At 69.2% G+C, this 17,154-nt stretch overlaps 4 protein-coding genes across 8 annotated transcripts; 3 read left to right on the forward strand and 1 right to left on the reverse strand.

The window, feature by feature from the left end:
- The first annotated feature begins 1,343 nt into the window (after window positions 1–1,343).
- TPP1 (tripeptidyl peptidase 1) lies at window positions 1,344–6,748 on the forward strand. Of its 2 annotated transcripts, XM_051791309.1 has the most exons (13): window positions 1,344–1,380; window positions 1,763–1,852; window positions 1,933–2,072; window positions 2,146–2,296; window positions 2,396–2,517; window positions 2,821–3,002; window positions 3,215–3,413; window positions 4,567–4,755; window positions 4,880–4,952; window positions 5,206–5,326; window positions 5,565–5,723; window positions 5,789–5,926; window positions 6,345–6,748. In XM_051791309.1, exons 1-13 carry the CDS (start codon window positions 1,370–1,372, stop codon window positions 6,483–6,485), a joined length of 1,716 nt encoding a protein of 571 aa, XP_051647269.1. In that variant the 5' UTR covers window positions 1,344–1,369; the 3' UTR covers window positions 6,486–6,748. The 2 variants fall into 2 exon arrangements, with proteins under 2 accessions (XP_051647269.1, XP_051647270.1); XM_051791310.1 differs by lacking the exon at window positions 4,567–4,755.
- A 142-nt stretch (window positions 6,749–6,890) lies between these two features.
- Window positions 6,891–8,488, forward strand: TAF10 (TATA-box binding protein associated factor 10). Its single transcript, XM_051791156.1, has 5 exons — window positions 6,891–7,135; window positions 7,287–7,438; window positions 7,561–7,625; window positions 7,715–7,829; window positions 8,323–8,488. The coding sequence occupies exons 1-5, from the start codon at window positions 6,904–6,906 to the stop codon at window positions 8,410–8,412; spliced, it is 654 nt and encodes a 217-aa protein (XP_051647116.1). The 5' UTR covers window positions 6,891–6,903; the 3' UTR covers window positions 8,413–8,488.
- Window positions 8,489–8,944: 456 nt separating this feature from the next.
- Window positions 8,945–16,904, reverse strand: ILK (integrin linked kinase). Of its 4 annotated transcripts, none has more exons than XM_051791154.1 (13): window positions 16,882–16,904; window positions 13,036–13,129; window positions 11,865–12,030; window positions 11,482–11,577; window positions 11,299–11,395; window positions 11,125–11,208; window positions 10,933–11,018; window positions 10,590–10,699; window positions 10,214–10,341; window positions 10,000–10,121; window positions 9,823–9,922; window positions 9,617–9,747; window positions 8,945–9,381 (listed from the first exon to the last, which is right to left on the reverse strand). In XM_051791154.1, exons 2-13 carry the CDS (start codon window positions 13,122–13,124, stop codon window positions 9,232–9,234), a joined length of 1,359 nt encoding a protein of 452 aa, XP_051647114.1. In that variant the 5' UTR covers window positions 13,125–13,129; window positions 16,882–16,904; the 3' UTR covers window positions 8,945–9,231. The 4 variants fall into 4 exon arrangements, with proteins under 4 accessions (XP_051647114.1, XP_051647111.1, XP_051647112.1 ...); XM_051791151.1 differs by lacking the exon at window positions 16,882–16,904 and adding an exon at window positions 14,484–14,603; XM_051791152.1 differs by lacking the exon at window positions 16,882–16,904 and adding an exon at window positions 14,402–14,544.
- On the forward strand, window positions 14,672–17,153 carry RRP8 (ribosomal RNA processing 8). The gene is made up of 7 exons (XM_051791155.1): window positions 14,672–14,863; window positions 14,940–15,105; window positions 15,183–15,579; window positions 15,672–15,801; window positions 16,001–16,107; window positions 16,206–16,302; window positions 16,951–17,153. Exons 1-7 carry the CDS (start codon window positions 14,789–14,791, stop codon window positions 17,059–17,061), a joined length of 1,083 nt encoding a protein of 360 aa, XP_051647115.1. The 5' UTR covers window positions 14,672–14,788; the 3' UTR covers window positions 17,062–17,153.
- The last annotated feature ends 1 nt before the right edge of the window (window position 17,154 follows it).

Raw genomic sequence — 17,154 nt, forward strand, 5'->3', positions numbered from 1 at the left:
TCCTGTCCCCCCTGCTCTGACAGGGCCAGGAGAGCAGCTGCCGTCCCCATACTCTGACGGGACCCCTCGCAATGTGAAGGTGAGTGTGAGCCGGGGAGAGCCCCCCTCCCCGACAGTGTTCCTGGGGCTCTTCTGCTCCTTTATCCCCCATCCCGACCCCTTCCAGCTCCCTGCGGGGGCACACCGAGGCCGGGACCAGCAGGATGCTCTCGGTGCCATTGTCCTCGCCCGGTGTTCCTGGCCTCGGGGAAAACCCTGCTGCCCAGAGCAGGGACACACCTGGCCCCGTCTGCGGGAACAGCACACGAGCGTGCCAGAGCACGCGGGGCTCCAGCCAAGGCTCCGCGGGACACCGGGGCTCCCTGGCCCCTCCGGGCTCCAGACCGGCAGCAGATGCTCGTTAGAGTGATTAGCTCTGTCTGGGCGCCCTAATCCCGGCCGGCCAGACGGGTACGGGACATGATCTCTTGCAAATCCCATCCCACTTAGAGTCCACCTCCAAGCTGGGACCAGCTGGACACGGAGGGGTGCAGCCCCGGCCTCCGGCCAGCGCCAGGGTGGCCTGTCCCTCTCTGCGGCTGGGACGGGGCCGGGGCGGCGGTAGCGGGAACGCGGACAGCCCTGCTGCGGAGCAGCCGGGGCCAGGCCGGTGATTTTCCCATTGCCCGTCTCTTCCTGGCCTGGATTCGGCTCTGCAGAAACAGGAACACAGCTGGGACCGGCTGGGAGCGGCGGAACGCGATGTGTGACCCGGCTGCCACCCCGCGGCCCCTGCAGCCCCCGGTCGAGCAGGAACACGAGCAGTGCTCGCCCGGCCCCCCAGCCCCGCTCCCTGACGGACGGAGCCCCGGGAGCACCGGCGCCCCCGTGCCCGCGGGGTGCAGGGCAGCGGGGGGCCCGTGGGTCGTGCCCGGCCGCTGCCGCTGCCCAGCCCGGGCTCCGCCCGCACAGGAGCCCTGCGCCCCCACCAGCCGTGATCCCCGCCATGGACTCCGAGCCGCACTCCCCGTCCCGCCGTGGGAACGGCTTCGCCACACCCCGGGAGGCGCCCGGGAGAGGGACGGGAACAGGGGCCGGTGCCGCGGCCGGGCCTCCTCTCCAGGCCGCCGGCGAGGGGGGGGGCCTCTCTGTCAGGACCATGCCAGGGGCGCGCTGGCGAGCGGCCGGGAGGGTGGGCTGGTGCCGGGCCCGGAGCTTTGGGCCCGGAGCTCTGGGGCTGGAGCCGGGGTCCTGAGCCGGGGTCCCAGCCCCAGATCCCGGCCCCATCCTGGCGCTCCCGGCCCGCTCACCACGTGACCGGGCAGTCACGTGAGCGCTGTTTTGGTCTCCCCACGTGGCCGGGAGTCACGCGACCTCACACGTGACCGGGATGGCGCGGAGGTAACGGGGCCGAGGGGACTCCCGGGACGGGGGTTCGGACGGGGCGTTCCGGTGATGGGAGGAAGGGGCGCCGAGGGAGACCAGGCGAGGCTCCTCGGTGCTGGCGGTGGCGGGGACTTGAGCAGTCAAACGGGGCTCCCCGGTGAAGGGAGGAATGGGGGCCGGGGGCTCAGACGGGCTCCCCGGTGTTGGGACTCGGGGGGTTCAGACGGGGCTCCCCAGCCCCAGGGTTACAGGGGTCGGACGGGCTCTCCGGTCAGGGGGACTCGGTGGGCTCAGGCGGGGCTCCCCGGTGACAGGTTCTCGGGGGTCAGTCAGTGCCCAGTCCGTCCCGGTTTGCCGGGGCCGTGCCGGTGCCCGCGCTCCCCTGAGCCCGTTGCAGGTGTCGGGGAATCCCCGCTGTGCTGGTGCTGTGTGCGGCCGCCTGGAGCTGTGCCGCGGGGCTGGCGCTGGAGCGGGACCAGCCGTTCCGGTAGGTTTGGGGCGGTGGGGTGGGTTGGGATGGGACGGGACGGGGCGCCGGTGCCGCCCCTGCTCACCGCCCCCCCACAGCGTGCCCCCCGGTTGGACCCACGCCGGCCGCGTGGACCCCGGACAGCCGGTGCAGCTGACCTTCGCCCTGCGGCAGCGCGGCACCGCCCGCCTTGCCCGCCTCGTCGAGGCCGTCTCGGACCCCCGGTCCTCCCAATACGGTAACGGCTGCGTGCCCGAGCCCCCCGGGTCCCCCAGGCCTGTGTGGGGGTCTGAGCCCTCTGTGCCTCCCAGGGCAGTACCTGTCCCTGGAGCAGGTGCGGGACTTGGTGCAGCCATCCCCAGCCACGCTGATGACAGTGCTGAAGTGGCTGCAAGACCATGGAGTGGAGGACTGCCGGACTGTCACCACCCTCGACTTCCTGGAGTGTCACCTGCCTGCGAGGTGAGCCCCGAGGGCTTGGACCTGCTCTGGTGGTCCCGTGGTGGCTGGGCCTGTGTACCAGACGTGTCCCATCCCGTGGTGACTGTCCCTGTGTTGCAGTATGGCTGAGCTCCTGCTCCCTGGGGCCGAGTTCCACCGGTATGTGCATGGCCAGCGCAGCCTGGTGCGGTCCCCACTGCCCTACACTGTCCCCCCGGAGCTGGCGGAGCACCTGGACTTTGGTATGTTCCACTTGTGGGAGATGAGGCTGTGGTGCAGTCCCAGCCCCCAGGAGCCCCCTCAGCCTCCCCACAGCACCCTGTGTGGGATGGGCACTGGAGCCCACGTGAGGAGGCTCCTCAGGGCTGGGGCTGCAGAGCTGGGCTTCCCGAGCCCTGCTGCTGGCCAGCCCATGTGGACACGGGGATGGTGAAGGGGGAGCCCAGGGGCCATGGAAGGTGATGGGGGAGCCCAGGGGCCATGTCCTGCCCTCCTGGGGCTCTGTGCCCTGACGGTCCCTCCGGTCCCACTGGGCTGTGCCGCAGTGGGTGGGATGCACCGGTTCCCTGTGGAGCACACGGTCAGCAGAGCCGAGGCCAGGAAGGACGTGGGGTCAGCGGGAGCGTCGTTCCACCTGGGTGTGACGCCGGCCATCCTGCGCCAGAGATACAACATGACAGGGGGGGACGTGGGGCTCCTGCCCAACAACAGCCAGGCCTGTGCACAGGTAACAGAGCTGCCCAGAGTGGAGGTCTGTGGGCTGGGGCAGTCCCGTGGATTGGTGCTGCTCTGGGGGTCATGAGACAGCTGAAGGTCCCTCGGTGGTTGCTGGGAGTACCTGGTGTAGCACAGACCTGTGCTGGGCAACTTTTGAAGTCAGGATCAAAATCTTACCTTATTTTTTCAAGACAAAACAGTCTGCCCCTTCATATTTTGCAGTTCCTGGAGCAGTACTTCCACCAGGCCGACCTGGCTGAGTTCATGCAGCTCTTCGGCAGCAGCTTCGCCCACCGCACGCAAGTGGACCGAGTAGTGGGGCACCAGGGCCATGGCAAGGCCGGGCTGGAGGCCAGCCTGGATGTGGAGTACATCATGAGCACGGGTGCCAATATCTCCACCTGGGTCTTTAGCAATGCAGGTACCGGGGGGGAGCCCTGAGGGGTGGGGGAACACCTGGAGGGGCAGGGGAATGCCTGGAGGGGCAAGAGGAGAGCCCCAAGGGGTGGGGGGAACACCCAGAGGGGTGAGGAGAGAACCCTGAGGGATGAGGGAAGAGCTTGCAGGGCTGTGCAGGCACACCTGGCTGCAGTACAGCCCCAGGTGCCTTCCAAGCTCCCCCACCAAGTCGGAGCTGACACTGGATTCCCAGCTCGTAGGGGAATCACCCTTGATTTGTGTAGTGGCTTTGAACTGTGTGAACCTTCAGCATCTAGAGTATCCCAGAGCAGAGGTTTCCTCGCCAGCACCATGTGGAGCAACTGTCCCACTTCGCTCCTGTGGAGGAGGGCACAGCCACGGCATTTTCTGGCCTCGCTGGGGCTGGAGCTGAGCTCTTGCCCATGAGTCTCCCAGTGGAGCAGGGAGAGTGAGGGGAATTTGCGAAAACAAATTGCCAAACAGGCTGCACAAACACAAACAGGGCACAGTGCTGGGGGCAGTGTCCCTGTCCCAGATTGAGAACTGGCTGAGCAGGAGGCGAGTGCCCCAGGGACACTGTCCCTGTTCCCGACCGTGACAGCAGCCTGGCACTGTCCCTCCCGTTGCCCCCACACAATTACTGCTGTGGGAAGAGCGTGGGGACAGTGAAGTGAGTGACTGAGAGTGAGCGAGGGTGGCTGGGCCTCTGCTCCCCTCCCAATGGAGAGGACTGGGGGGCAGGGAGGGACCTGGGCAGGAGCAGGTGGAATGCGTGGAGGTGGCATGTGTGTCACTGCGCTGGGACACACTGCCACGGGAGGGGCTGAGGCCCTGCTGGATCCAGAGCTGCCTAGGTGGCTGCAGCCCTGTGGCAGAAGCTTGGAGAGAGAGGTATGTTAGCCCCTTGCCCTGGGGTTCAGGGCGACCCTCCTGCCATCCCCGTGGGCCAAGCTGGAGCCTGGTGCCATCCACCATGACTGGCCCCAGGATGAGCTCACGGAGCTCCAGGCTGGCTGTGCTGTGACTCTGTGCCCCGTAGGCAGGAGCTGGGGGGCTTCTTCAGCCCCCAGTGCTGGTGGTGCTGCTGAGACAGGGCCCCCTGCACTGTCCCCCACCCCTGGTGTCCCTGTGTCCCTGCCCCGCTGTCCCCACAGGAAGGCATGAGAGCCAGGAGCCCTTCCTGGCCTGGCTGCTGCTGCTCAGCAACATGTCAGCGGTGCCGTGGGTGCACTCGGTGAGCTACGGGGATGACGAGGACAGCCTGTCCCTCGCCTACATGGAGCGCGTCAACGCCGAGTTCATGAAGGCGGCGGCGCGCGGCCTCACTGTCCTGTTCGCCTCAGGTGCGGCCGGGCCCGGCACGGCCTTAGTGCCGAGTGTGGCTGCAGGAGTCCCTCCGGGGACCCCAGGCTGAGGGGGCTGCTGGGGCGCCCCTCACCTGTCCCCTCTCTGTCTGTGTGTCGGCAGGTGACGACGGTGCCGGGTGCCGGCGGGTGCACAGTGGGAACCACACGTTCCGGCCCAGCTTCCCAGCCTCCAGGTGGGTGAGGGAGGGAGCCAGGTGTGGGGGCACTGCTGGCCTCAGTCCCTGTGGGGTCTAAGCCCCCCGGGGATCACCTGAGAGTCCCCACCAGGGCCTGGGGACACTCGCAGACCCCAGTTCTGGGGCCTGTGCAGCTCTTGGGGGTGGTATTGGGTTTGCAGGGCAAGGCTGTGGTGGCAAGGGAGCTGTGGGGGGCTGCTGAGGCCCAGGCAGCCATGTGCCCACCCACAGTGCCCTCCTGTCCCCCTAGCCCCTATGTCACCACTGTGGGCGGCACATCCTTCAAGAACCCCTTCCTGGTGACGGAGGAGGTGACGGATTACATCAGTGGGGGCGGCTTCAGCAACATCTTCCCCATGCCTGGGTACCAGGTGAGGGTCACCTGCACTGCTGGGCTGCCTGGGGCTGTGGGGGGCCTGGTGGGGGATAATGGACTTGAAGGTAACTACAGGCCATAGTGTGGTGACAGTGGGCCGTGGTGTGGGTGACAGTGGGCCGTGGTGGGGGATGAAGGCCGTGGTGGGGGATGAAGGCCATGTTTGGGTGCTGACAAGCCATGGTGGGTGATGAAGGCCGTGGTTGGGTGCTGACAGGCTGTGCTGTCCCCAGGCTGCTGCCGTCGGGCGTTTCCTGCACTCAGCCTCGAAGCTGCCGCCCAGCTCATACTACAACAGCAGTGGCCGCGCGTACCCCGACCTGGCCGCACTCTCTGACAACTACTGGGTGGTGACAAACCGCATCCCGCTGCCCTGGGTGTCGGGGACCTCGGTAAGGGCCCGTCCCCCGCTGCCCTGCGTGCCGGGGACTGCGGGCTGAGCGTGGTGTCCCCGCAGGCGTCCACGCCGGTGGTGGCGGGCATGGTGGCGCTGATCAACGACCGGCGGCTGCAGCGGGGCCTGGCGCCCCTCGGCTTCCTCAACCCCGCGCTCTACCAGCTGCAGGAGCGGGGCCTCGGTGCTGCCTTCTACGATGTGAGCGGGGCAGAGGGACAGGCTGGGGGCCATGGGCATCCTGAGGGGCTGGGCTGGGCACACCATCCTGGGGGCTGGGGTGCCATGGGTGCCCCAAGGGACTGTCCTGGGGGCTGGGGGTCTGTCCTGGGCCTCTTTCTCCCAGAGCCGTGCTTGGGGCATGGCCAGCAGTGCCCTGCTGGGGCACAGGAGCGTCCCTATGACCTTCCCTCGGGAGGGGTGTCTGCGGAGGGTCCCTGTGGGCCTCCCTTGAGCTTCGTGGGGCAGGTCCCCTCGTGTGGCTGTGGCTGTTTGGGGGGTGCTGTCCCTTGAGAAGACCCTAGGGAGGGGGGGCCTGTGCCATGGGGAGTGTTGTGGGGGTCCCCATGCTGGATTTCCTGGAGTCCCTGTGCCCCCGCACTGAGGCTGATCCCTGCAGGTCACCCAGGGCTGCCACCTGTCTTGCCTGGACGGCACTGTGCAGGGCCAGGGCTTCTGCGCTGGCCCTGCCTGGGACCCTGTCACCGGCTGGGGCACCCCTAACTTCCCAAGCCTGCTGCGGGCGCTGCTGCTGCCCTGACCGGGACGCCAGGACACGGAGACTGGGACACTGGGACAGCGGGATCGGGACACGGGGACTGGGACAGGAGGACAGGAACAGCGGAGCACCAAGATCGGGACATCGGCACTGGGACAGCGGCACACCGGGCCTGGGACACTGGGACAGCAGGATCGGGACACGGGGACTGGGACAGCGGGACACTGGCACTGGGACAGCGGGACACGGGGACTGGGACAGCGGGACACGGGGACTGGGACAGCGGGACGCGGCGGCGCTGGAGATCGGGGGGCGGGGACTGTCGGGGGCGGGGACTGTCGGGGGCGGGGACAATAAACACGTGGCCCCGCCCTTCCGCCTCTGTGTGTGCCGGCGGTGCCGCCAGGGGGCGCGCGGGGCGATGAGCGGCGGGGCCAATGGCGGGGGGCGGGGCGGGGCGATGAGCGGCGCGGCCAATGGCGCGGGCGGGCGCGCGCAGGCGCGGAGCGGAGCCGGGGCCATGAGCGGCAGCGCTGATGCCGACCCCGTGCCCGCCGCCGCGGCGGCCCCGCCCGCACCCGCTGAGGGCAGCAAGCCCAGCCCGGCCGCCGTGGGCAGCGCCGCGCCCGGGGCGGCGGGGGGAGGCGCGGCGCGCGGCGCCGAGGGCGGCGCGGCCGGCGGGAGGGGGTCCGGTGAGTCGGGGGGAGCGGCGGGGAACCCACGGGGCGCCCCGAACCAGGCCGGCCGGGGCCGCGGGGCCTGCTGGTCGCCCGGGGCCGGTGTCCGCGGGGCCCGGAGTCTCGGTGGGGCGGTGTTGCCGGGGCTGACCGCGCTGTCCCGCAGTGCCTGTGTCCGCGGCCGTGGCCGCTCCCCCGGACGGGGCCATGTCCAACGGCGTGTACGTCCCGCCCGCGGCCAACGGCGACGTGAAGCCCGTGGTGTCCACCACGCCGCTCGTGGACTTCCTGATGCAGCTGGAGGACTACACACCCACGGTACCGGCGCACGGGGCGGCTCCGGGGAGACGGGACGGGACACGAGGCGTGTCCCCGGGAGGGGACGGACACGGGGCAGCTCCCACGGGGCCGTGGAGCTGTCCTAGCTCTTCCCTCCCCAGATCCCGGACGCCGTGACGGGGTATTACCTGAACCGGGCGGGGTTCGAGGCTTCGGACCCCCGCATGTAAGTGGCAGCAGGGTGGGGGGCGGCAGTGGGGCCCACGGTTAGGATTAACCCCCCGGCCCCTCGCCGACGCGGTCCCTGCCCCGCAGCATCCGCCTGATCTCGCTGGCAGCGCAGAAGTTCATCTCCGACATCGCCAACGACGCCTTGCAGCACTGCAAGATGAAGGGCACGGCCTCGGGAAGCTCCCGCAGCAAGAGCAAGGTGGAGGCACCAGCGAACCCCCTCTTCGGGCTGGGGCTGAGCTTGGGATGTGGGGAGCAGGAACCCCAACCCTGCCGTGCTCTTGGGGGTCCCCACGGGTGGGGAGGGGCTGGCGGGGACATGCTTTGGTGCCCCCCCAGAGTGTGGGAGCAGCTGCCTCCTGGCAGCTCCAATGCTGGGGAGCAGCTGAGAGGGGGTCAGTGGGGACCCTTGTAATGTCACATTAGGGGGCTGGGGTCCCGCAAGGGCAATGGCACTTATTGCTCAGGGTCTGGGGGTGGCTGAGGACACAGAGCGATGGCATGTGGGGAGCTGAGAACATCCCAACACTGCCCAGCAGCTCCTGTGGGAGCAGGAGCCTTATCCCTGCTCTGGGGGGTGTCGCACAGCCCTGGCAGCTCCTCTGGGAGTGGGACACCCCTATCCCCATGCCATAGGGGAGTCCCACCCCCCTGGCTGTCCCTGCCATGACTGTGTGCCCTGTGTCCCCCAGGACAAGAAGTACACCCTGACCATGGAGGACCTGACGCCGGCGCTGGCCGAGTACGGCATCAATGTGAAGAAGCCACATTACTTCACGTAGGGCCTGGGGGGCTCAGGCAGTTTGTAGGGGCTGTGTTGGTGCCATTAAACACCCAGGAGGGTTTTGTGGGAAGGCAGCCCGGCTCCTGTGCCTGCACTCACAAATGCTGGCCCTGGCTCCCCAAAGAGGGGCTGCCAGGCTCACCCCCTTCTGCCAGTCCCAGGGGGCTCAGCCCTCCTCCCGGGGCTGGAGCAGAGTGGGGCGGGGGGAACAGGACTGCCCAGCACTCTTCCCTCCTCCTTCCCAAACTGTTTCCTACAGGGAATGCTTGGGGGCTGCACTGGCAGCACTGCAGATGGAGCCAGGGAGAGGGCCCTGAGCCCACACCACCACCCCACTCCATGCCAGGCTCTGTGCGGGACACCTGCCGAGGGGGTCCTGAGCCCACCCACCCCTGCACTAGGCACCTCCTGAGGAGGTCCTGAACCCACCCACCTGCACTGGGCATCAGAGGTTTGCTGTGGGTGCCAATTTGTGCCCAGGGCTTCGCAGACTCAAGGGCAGCCCCTCTCTGCACCCCAGCAGCTGAAGGTTCCATACCAAACGTTTATTTGGGGGCCGGTGGCCATGCCGGGGCTGGAGGGAAGCGGCCGGTGAAGCGCGAAGCAGGGGCAGTGCTGGGCGTCACGGGCAACCCCCCTGGCCTGCCCCCCCAGCCCTAGGGGCCGGGTCCCGCAGCGGAGGCAGCGCCGTCTGTACCGTGTGTCCGTGGCTGGCTCAGGGTGAGGGGTGTCCCCTGCTCCCCCCGGCTCTGGGGTTAAAGGCACTTGGGGGTGGTGGGGGGTGCAAGGCAGCACTGGGAGGGGAGGCACCTCCCCTCTACTTCTCCTGCATCTTTTCCAGGATGGGCACAATCATGTCGAACTTGGGGCGCTTGGCTGGGTCCTCGTTCATGCAGATCTTCATCAGCTTGCAGATGTGGGGGGAGATGCCAGGGGGAATGGTGGGACGGAGCCCCTCGAGTGCCACCTGCGAGCAGGGAGAGGGGCTGGAGTCAGGATCAGGGCCCTGCCCTCGCAGACAGGGACACCTTCCACCAGCCCAGGTTGCTCCAAGCCCCTTCCAGCCGGGCCTTGGACACTTCCAGGGATGAGGCAGCCACAGCTTCTCTGGGCAACCTGTGCCAGGGCATCACCACCTTCACAGGGAAGAATATCTTTGCCCTACCTGACCTAAATCACCCCCTTCCCCTCCAGCCCCTCACCTTCATGCCAATCTCCATGTTGGACAGGTCAGCAAAGGGCACCTCCCTTGTCACCAGCTCCCACAGCAGCACCGCGAAGCTCCACATGTCAGCCGAGCGCCGGTTGATCTCCTCTGGCTTCTTCTGCAGAGCTGGGGGGTGGCAGGGGGTGAGCGGGGCTGGGGCAGAGAGGGGCCACGCTGTGGGGCTGGGAATGGGGCGCTCACCTTCGGGGGCCACCCAGGCTGGGGCGTACATCCGCCCCGGGCACTGGAAGGAGAACTTGACGTCGGCCATGCTGATCCGCGCCGTCATGTCCTCGTCGATCTGGGGAGAGTGGGTGGTTGGCAGGAGCCCCCGGGGAGCCCCCCTGCTCTGGGAGGGGGTCTGGGCCCCCCACTCACCATGACACTGCGGCTATTGAGGTGGTGCCGCGGGATGAGGGGCTCGAGCGTGTGCAGGAAGGCCATGCCCCGCGCAATGTCAAAGGCAAACTTCACTGCCTGCATCTGGTCCACCACGAAGTCTGGGGAGAGCATGACAGGGGGTGAGCCTACCCTAGGGCTGCAGCTGGAGGGGGGTCCACTACCCCCAAATGCACTGTCCCCCAGCACTCACTGGTCCCCTCGTGCAGGACGTTGTACAGGGAGCCATAGGGCATCCAGTGGCTGATGACAATGGGATGGGGGGCTGGGGGGGCCTGGCAGGCACCCAGCACCGGCAGCACGTTGGGGTGGGAGAAGATCCTGCAAGAGAAGTGACAGCCCTGAGAATGGGGCGGTGGGGAGAGCTGCCTGCACCTTCTTAGCTGTTCCCTGCCATCCCCCAGGGCCTACCACCCCTTGGGCACCGCTCTGGAGCATTCCTGGCCCTGCAGAGCAGGGTAGGTCCCACCTTCCCCACACCCTGAGAGCCGTGATGGCCCTGGCCAGATGCTGGGGTGGGTGGCCCCAAGCAAGTGCTAGTGCTGGTCCGGGGCAGGTGGGGCACTCACCGCAGCTTAGGGTACTCCTCGTTGAAGTCCCGGCTCTTCCGTGTCGTCCAGTCCCGGATTTTCAGCATTTTTATGATGATGTCATTGCCCTGCCAGCGACCCTTCCACAGCTGGAGGGGGAGCAGGGGCACAGGCACTGTGAGAAGGGCAGGAGATTCCCAGCCCCCTCCAGGCTCCTGCCTGGGGCTGGGGGGGCCTCTGGAGCGCATGGGACCAAGGGTCCACAATGAGCCAGGCAGGAGCCCCCCCTGCACCCAGCTGTGGGACCCTGGAGCGGCCGTGCCTGGTAGGGCCAGGACACGGGGGATCTGCACAGGCCTGTCTGAGGGCAGGAGGGACCCACCTCTCCTGACTGGTTCTCATTGAGCTTCTGACTTAGGCTCAGCTGTTTGAAGTCAATCCCAGCGAGTTTGTTCAGGGTCCCATTCCCTGCAGGAGAAGGGGGATGGATGCCCACAGCTGCCGGACCCAGGGTCCGGCGCTGGCAGGGCATGGGGGAACCATGACCCCCTGCCAAAGGACCCGCAGTCCTTACTTGGCCGAGTGCGGGTCGTGCCCTTCCAGAACGTGTCCTTGTAGGGGATCTTGGTGAGGCTCTGGCCCAGCTTCTCAGCGCGCTCTGCAGAGGGAGAGGGAGGAGGGTGGCACCCACTGGCACCTGGAGCCTGTCACGGCTGGACAGGTGTGGGGCCCTACAGGGCCCTCGTACCTTTCAGGACCTCCCGCAGTGGTGTCTTGGCCTTGTCCGTGGGGGTCTCGCCATATTTATTAGCAATGCTGACCAGGGCCCCGCTCCCCACCAGGTCCTGAGCGAGCAGAGAGCGAAGGCTGTGGTTTGTGATCTCCCCCCTCCCCTCCTCTCCCTCCTGCCCATCCAGGTGCTCCCGCTCACCTCGGCCACCTGCTCATGTCCCCAGAAACAGGCATAGTGCAGTGGTGTGTTCCCATGCTCGTTCACTGCATTGATGTCCGCCTTGAACTGCATCAGCTGGAGACAGGGGACAGTCCCTGTGAGCCCAGTACTGTCCCTGTGAGCCCAGCACTGTCCCTGTCCTCCCTGCGCCTTGTCCTGGGGGAGGCAGGAGCAGTACACTGGGAGCTGTGGGGAGGGGGCTGAGCTGGTGTGGGGCTCATAGGGATTCAGAGGGGGTCGGAGGAGGGGCTCAGAGGCACTGTGGGCATGCCGGGTGACGTGGGGATTGAGCACTGTGTGGGTGGGGCGGTGGGCTGCACAGGGGGTGGGGAAGGGCAGGTGCTGGCATGGGGCACAGGTACCTTCTGCACGATGTCGCGGTGGCCGTGGCTGGCAGCCAGGTGGAGCGGGGTGTCGTCCCCCCGGTTCATGACGTTAATGCGAGCCCCCCGCATGATAAGCATGTCCACCACGTTGGAGCGGCCCTCACGGCAGGCCCAGTGCAGGGGGCTGAACCCGTGGTCATCCCTGTGGGGCAGTGGGGGGGCCCTGCTCAGCTGCAGCCCCTCGGCCTGGGCACAGTGGGCATTGCCCACCAAACGCTGGCCACGGGGCCAGGCTGAGCATCCATCCCACTCCCGCCCACCCCCACCAGGGCCCCGGCGGCACCAGCCAAATCCTTTCTACTCCAGGGCTGAATCACAGCTGGATCCCCTCCCTGTCCCCCCGCGCTCCGTGGCCAAGTAAGGGAGGAGGCGGCAGCCGGGCCTTAAATGGAGATCAGGGACTGGCAGGGGGGCTGCCACAGCCCCAGCTCCCCTCCAGCCCAGGCTCCCTCCAGCTCCCTGGCACGTCCACCTCCACCATAGCCCCACAGCCAGGGGGTACCTGGCACAGAATGCCCCTGTCCCTTGGACACCCTCTGTGGGACTGGGAGAGCTCCATGTGCCTGGAACCCCGGGAGGGGTGGGGAGGCACAGCCAAGGGAGGCCCCTTGTCCAGAGCTCATCCAGAATGCTGCAGCCATGGCCTGGCCGGGGTCAGGCTGTGCGGGGTTGGGCTGTGCCAGCTGCACACACCATGAGTGGCTGCTCCAAGCCCTGTGCCCGGCCCAGACACGGCTCCTGAATGGCTGTGGGCCCCACAGTCCAGTGGGACCCCCAGAAGGGGCTGTGTGGGGCAGAGACCTGGGCACACGGAGCGCCCCACGCAGCCCCCGGCCCCGGTGGTCCCGGCCCTCCCACCAGACACAGCCGTGCGCCCACACAGCTGCTGTGGTCTCCCTGGAGAGAGCACGGCGACACAGCCACCAGACAGTGACCACCGCAAGGACGGGGAGGCTCCCCCGGCCCAGCCGAACCCTGGCCATGGCCGTGGCCGCGAGGAAGCGGCCGGAGGATGTTCGGCCTCGTGCCTCAGCGATGCGGTAACTTCCTCCGGCGGGGAGGAGCCGCGTCCCACCGCCCGCCCGGGACATGGAGCCCAGTGCAAACCCCCCGGCACAGCCCCCCCGCCCGGCCCGGCCCCGCTCACCCCTGGTTGAGGTCGTTCTCGGTGTTGTCCAGCCACAGCCGCACGGCCACCGCGTTGCCCTCCCGGCACTGCGTGAAGATGTCGTCCATGGCGACTGTGGGAGGGAAGGGGGGTAAGGACGCGGAGCCCCCGATCCTGCTCACCCCTGGGGCAGTAATGGCAGGAGCCTCCCGGCCCCCTCCCTGTCGCCTCCCAGCTCCTCCCCGCAGCCCTTTGGGAGGCCGAGGGCTGGGATGGAGCCGGAGCAGCGGCCCGAGGGGAAGTTCCCGGGTGACTCCAGCGGGGCAGCGGCCACCCGCAGGAAGCCAGCCTGGCACCCCCAGGCTTATCGCCGGGCACAGCCAGCCCTTTACCCGCAGCTCCGGGGGGAGCAGGGCTGGGGGAGCTCAGCATCCCTTGCACGGGATCCCATAGATCCGGGGGGAGCAGGGCTGGGGGAGCTCAGCATCCCCTGCACAGGCTCCTGCAGCTCCATTACCCTGATCCCCTTGGCTGGGTCTGGCACAGCACCATGCTCAGGAACCAGGACCCCAAAGCCCCATGCGCTCCCCTTGGATCCATGGACACCTCAGCTCGGATCCGGGCACAGAGCTCCCTCCTGCTCCTGCTGTCCCCCCGAGGCCCTGGCTGTGAGCATGGGACACCCTGACTGGGCTCTGTGGCATCGAGCTGGGACATGGAGTGAGTCTCATAGTGTGGGGACAGGGACAAACTGCGCACGATGTGCCCAGTGTGCACTTGTGGGGGCTCAAACCTGCTGTTGCAGGGCCCCCCAGGGCCCGGTGCCCACCCAGCCACGACAGGACCCCTGCCCGCTGCCAGCGCCTGGCAGCTACCCCCCAGGGCCCTGCCTGCACCCCCTGCCCCAGGCGGCTCCGGGGGGTGGGACGCAGAACCCTGGACCCTCGCCGGGGTCTCTCAGGCCCCAGAACGGCCCTGGCACATCGTGGCAGCACCCGGCTCTGGAGCACCCGCAGCCCCGGACGGGATTTATCCCCCATCCACCTGGGGGCACCCCAGGACGCCCCACACTGGTCCCGGCCCTGTGGTTTCCCTCCCTACTGTCTCGGCCGCGGGGACACCCCGCCGTGGGGACACCCCGCCGCGTCCCCTGCTGCACTCTCCTGTCACCCACCAGCCCCCGCCCGGTCCCGCGGGACCGCCAGGACCCCCCGCCCCAGCCCAGCCGGGATCGCCAGGTGCCCACCCCCGCCCTGCCGAGCCCCGAGACCGGCCCCACCGCCCCGCGATGGACGTGATGTGGGGACCCTGTGCCCCCCCGCGCCCCCGGGTGACCCCAAACCAGCTGCCGGGGCCCCACTCTGCCCTCCCCGCGGTCCCTTCAACCTCTCCCCTGTGTCCCCACCCCTTCCCTGCAGCCCCCTGGCCCATCCCGCGGCCTGGCCCCGCCGGTGGGGTGCGGGCGGCGGTGGCGGTGCCGCCGTTACCGGTGCGTGTCCCGGGCTCCGCAGGGCGGCGGCTGCGGCGGCTCCGCCCGGCACGACGCCCCCTGCCGGCCGGAACCCGCACCGGACACGGCTCCGCCACACGGCACCGGGGCGGGGCCGCGGGGGCGTGGTCACCGGGACGGGGCGTGGTTTCAGTACGGGGGCGTGTAAACCGGCTGGGGCGGGGCGTTCGCGGCCCCGCCCCCGCACCGGGGTCGCCGGTCCTCCGGGCCGCGTAGGGGGCGCGGTCGGCGCGTTGCCGGCGGGCGGGCGCACGTGTGTCCGGTACCGGGAGTCCCCGCGCCATGTTCGCGGAGCAGGACTGGAACGACGCGGCGGAGCCGGTGCCCCGCGGCGCCCCCGAGGGCCCGGGACGGCCGGTAAGCGGGTGGCGTGGGGGCGGCGGGCCGCGCCGGTCCCGGGCGCGGGGAAGTGACCGGCCCCCGCCCTCCTCAGGGCTTCGCGGCGGGGAAGCGACGGCTGCCGGGGGCCGGCCTGGACGGCGAGGCGACGCGGAAGCGGCCCCGGGGGCGGAGAAAGGCCGGCGTGCCTCGGGGTGCGGCGGGGGAGCGCCCGGCCGGCCCCGGCGAGCCCCGGGAAAACTTGCAGCGCCCGGACGCAGGTACCGGGGCGGCTCCGGGGCCCGGCGGGCAGCTGGGAGCCGCCGCCGCGCCCTGACCGCCCTCTCGGTGCCCGCAGACGGCCTGGCTGAGCCGCCGGCGGAGCTGAGCCGGAGGCAGCGGCGGAACCGGCAGAAGAAGCAGCAGCGGCGGCCGCAGCAGGAGCCGGCGGCGGGGCCGGGCGGGGAACGGGGCTCGGGGCCGGGTCCCCCGGAGCCGCCGGGCCCCCCGGAGGCGCCCCCAGAGCCCCGCTCGGCCCGCTCGGCCGCGCTCCGCGCGCGGATGGAGGAGCGGCTGCTCGGCGCCCAGTTCCGGTACCTGAACCAGCAGCTCTACACCGGCAGCAGCCGGGACGCGGCGCGGCTCTTCCGCGCGGATCCCGCCGCCTTCCACCTGTACCACCGCGGCTTCGAGCGCCAAGTGCGGCGCTGGCCCGAGCGGCCCGTGCAGCGCATCGTGCGCTACCTGCGCCGCCGGTGAGCGGGGACCGGGGTTGTACTGGGGATGGACCAGGGGTCGCACCGGGGGGACGTCAGGCCGGGCCACCCTTACCCCGCTGCCCCCCCAGGCCGGCGTCGCTCGTGGTGGCGGATTTCGGGTGCGGGGACTGCACGCTGGCCGCCAGCGTCAGGAACCAGGTGCACTGCTTCGACCTGGTGCCGCTGAGCCCGCGTGTCACTGTCTGTGACATGGCCGAGGTACCGGGACTCCTCCGAAGCGGGGGCGGGTGCTGCCGGGCAGGCTGCGGGGAGGGGACGGTGACCCCGAGGGTCCCGTGCGTCTGTCTCGGGCAGCTGGAGACGGGGCTCAGCTGGACCCACAAGCCTGGGGAGCCCAGTGGGGCTGTCCAGCACCATCACCACCCTCCTTCTCCTCTGGACTGTCCCGGGTTGGCAGGTGCCGCTGGCAGATGAGTCAGTGGACGTGTCTGTGTTCTGCCTGGCGCTGATGGGCACCAACCTGCAGGAGATCCTGGGGGAGGCCAACCGCGTGCTCAAGTTGGGGTAGGCAGGGATTGGGGGGCAGTGATGGGGGGGGACAGAGGCACTGGCTGTGCCCCAGGGGTGCCTGGGCACCCCACTCAGGACCGGGGTGACTGCAGGGGGACCCTGATGGTGGCCGAGGTGGCCAGCCGCTTTGAGGACATCCGCACCTTCCTGAAGGCCATGGCACAGCTGGGCTTCAGGACAGTCTCCAAGGTATGTCCCTGGGTATGCCCAGGTCGGGCACTGAGGGTGCACTGGGAGCTGGGGAACCCCAGGAAGGAGCCTGTGGGGAAGGTGTGCTGGGGCCCAGCCTGGTGCTGGGGGGGAGCAGGCCCCTGGGGTGGTGAAATCACATGGGTGTTGGGGGGGAACCCAGTGCCCACAGGGGTGGGGGTCTGGACAGAGGTTTGAGAGACCTGGCAGTCATAGGGGGTGTAGTGTGGGGGTATTGAGGAGAGGGGCACACCAGGGGTCAGGGGCACTCAGGGTATGCAGGGAAAGGGCTGCTGGGGTCTGGTAGGGGGAACCTGGGGCCCACTGGGCCTGTGATGCGGGGCCTGGGTGTGGTGGTGGTGGAGCCTGGAGAGTGTCAAGGGTACCAGGGCCTGGAGGGATTGTGGTTTGGGGATTGATGATGGGGTTATGGATTTTGGGGGGTGCATTGGGGTCAGGTCTGCGGTGGCATCTGGGGCACTGGGGGCACACAGGGGCTGTGGGGCGGGATGGAAGAGGGCCTGGAGCACGCAGGGGGAACATGGGGCTCGCTGGGGCCACAGTGGGTGGTGCTGGCACCCGCGAGTGCTGGAATCCCCGGTGATCGCGGGGTGCTGGTGATGGAGCCGGCTGTCCCCGTGCCCCCAGGACCTCTCCAGCTCCTACTTCTACGTGCTGGAGTTCGCCAAGACGGGCCCGTGCCGGGCGGGCCCCGCGCCGGGGCTGCGGCTGCGGCCCTGCCTGTACAAGCGGCGGTGATGGGGGCGGGGCCGCCGGGCTGGCCCCGCCCCCCGAGCTGGCCCCGCCCCCTCGCGCGCTCACCACCAATAAAGCCGCTGTTTCCGCTCTGCT

Source organism: Manacus candei, unplaced genomic scaffold, assembly GCF_025592945.1.
Source record: "Manacus candei isolate 608988 ecotype Guabito, Panama unplaced genomic scaffold, ASM2559294v1 h1tg000031l, whole genome shotgun sequence".
Lineage (NCBI taxonomy): Eukaryota > Metazoa > Chordata > Aves > Passeriformes > Pipridae > Manacus > Manacus candei.

Bases quoted from the DNA above. Each gene is read 5' to 3' on its own strand.
- RRP8 (XM_051791155.1), top strand. From the start codon at position 14,789: ATGTTCGCGGAGCAGGACTGGAACGACGCGGCGGAGCCGGTGCCCCGC. The intron at 15,106-15,182 runs GTACCGGGGCGG...CGGTGCCCGCAG, and splicing joins CTTGCAGCGCCCGGACGCAG to ACGGCCTGGCTGAGCCGCCG. The intron at 15,580-15,671 runs GTGAGCGGGGAC...CTGCCCCCCCAG, and splicing joins GTGCGCTACCTGCGCCGCCG to GCCGGCGTCGCTCGTGGTGG.
- TPP1 (XM_051791309.1), top strand. The intron at 1,853-1,932 runs GTAGGTTTGGGG...GCCCCCCCACAG, and splicing joins GAGCGGGACCAGCCGTTCCG to CGTGCCCCCCGGTTGGACCC. The intron at 4,756-4,879 runs GTGCGGCCGGGC...GTGTGTCGGCAG, and splicing joins CACTGTCCTGTTCGCCTCAG to GTGACGACGGTGCCGGGTGC.
- ILK (XM_051791154.1), bottom strand. From the start codon at position 13,124: ATGGACGACATCTTCACGCAGTGCCGGGAGGGCAACGCGGTGGCCGTG. The intron at 11,209-11,298 runs GTACGAGGGCCC...CTCCCTCTGCAG, and splicing joins ACTGCGGGAGGTCCTGAAAG to AGCGCGCTGAGAAGCTGGGC. The intron at 10,700-10,932 runs GTGGGTCCCTCC...CTCCCCCTCCAG, and splicing joins ATGAGAACCAGTCAGGAGAG to CTGTGGAAGGGTCGCTGGCA.
- TAF10 (XM_051791156.1), top strand. From the start codon at position 6,904: ATGAGCGGCGCGGCCAATGGCGCGGGCGGGCGCGCGCAGGCGCGGAGC. The intron at 7,136-7,286 runs GTGAGTCGGGGG...GCTGTCCCGCAG, and splicing joins GGCCGGCGGGAGGGGGTCCG to TGCCTGTGTCCGCGGCCGTG. The intron at 7,626-7,714 runs GTAAGTGGCAGC...CCTGCCCCGCAG, and splicing joins GAGGCTTCGGACCCCCGCAT to CATCCGCCTGATCTCGCTGG.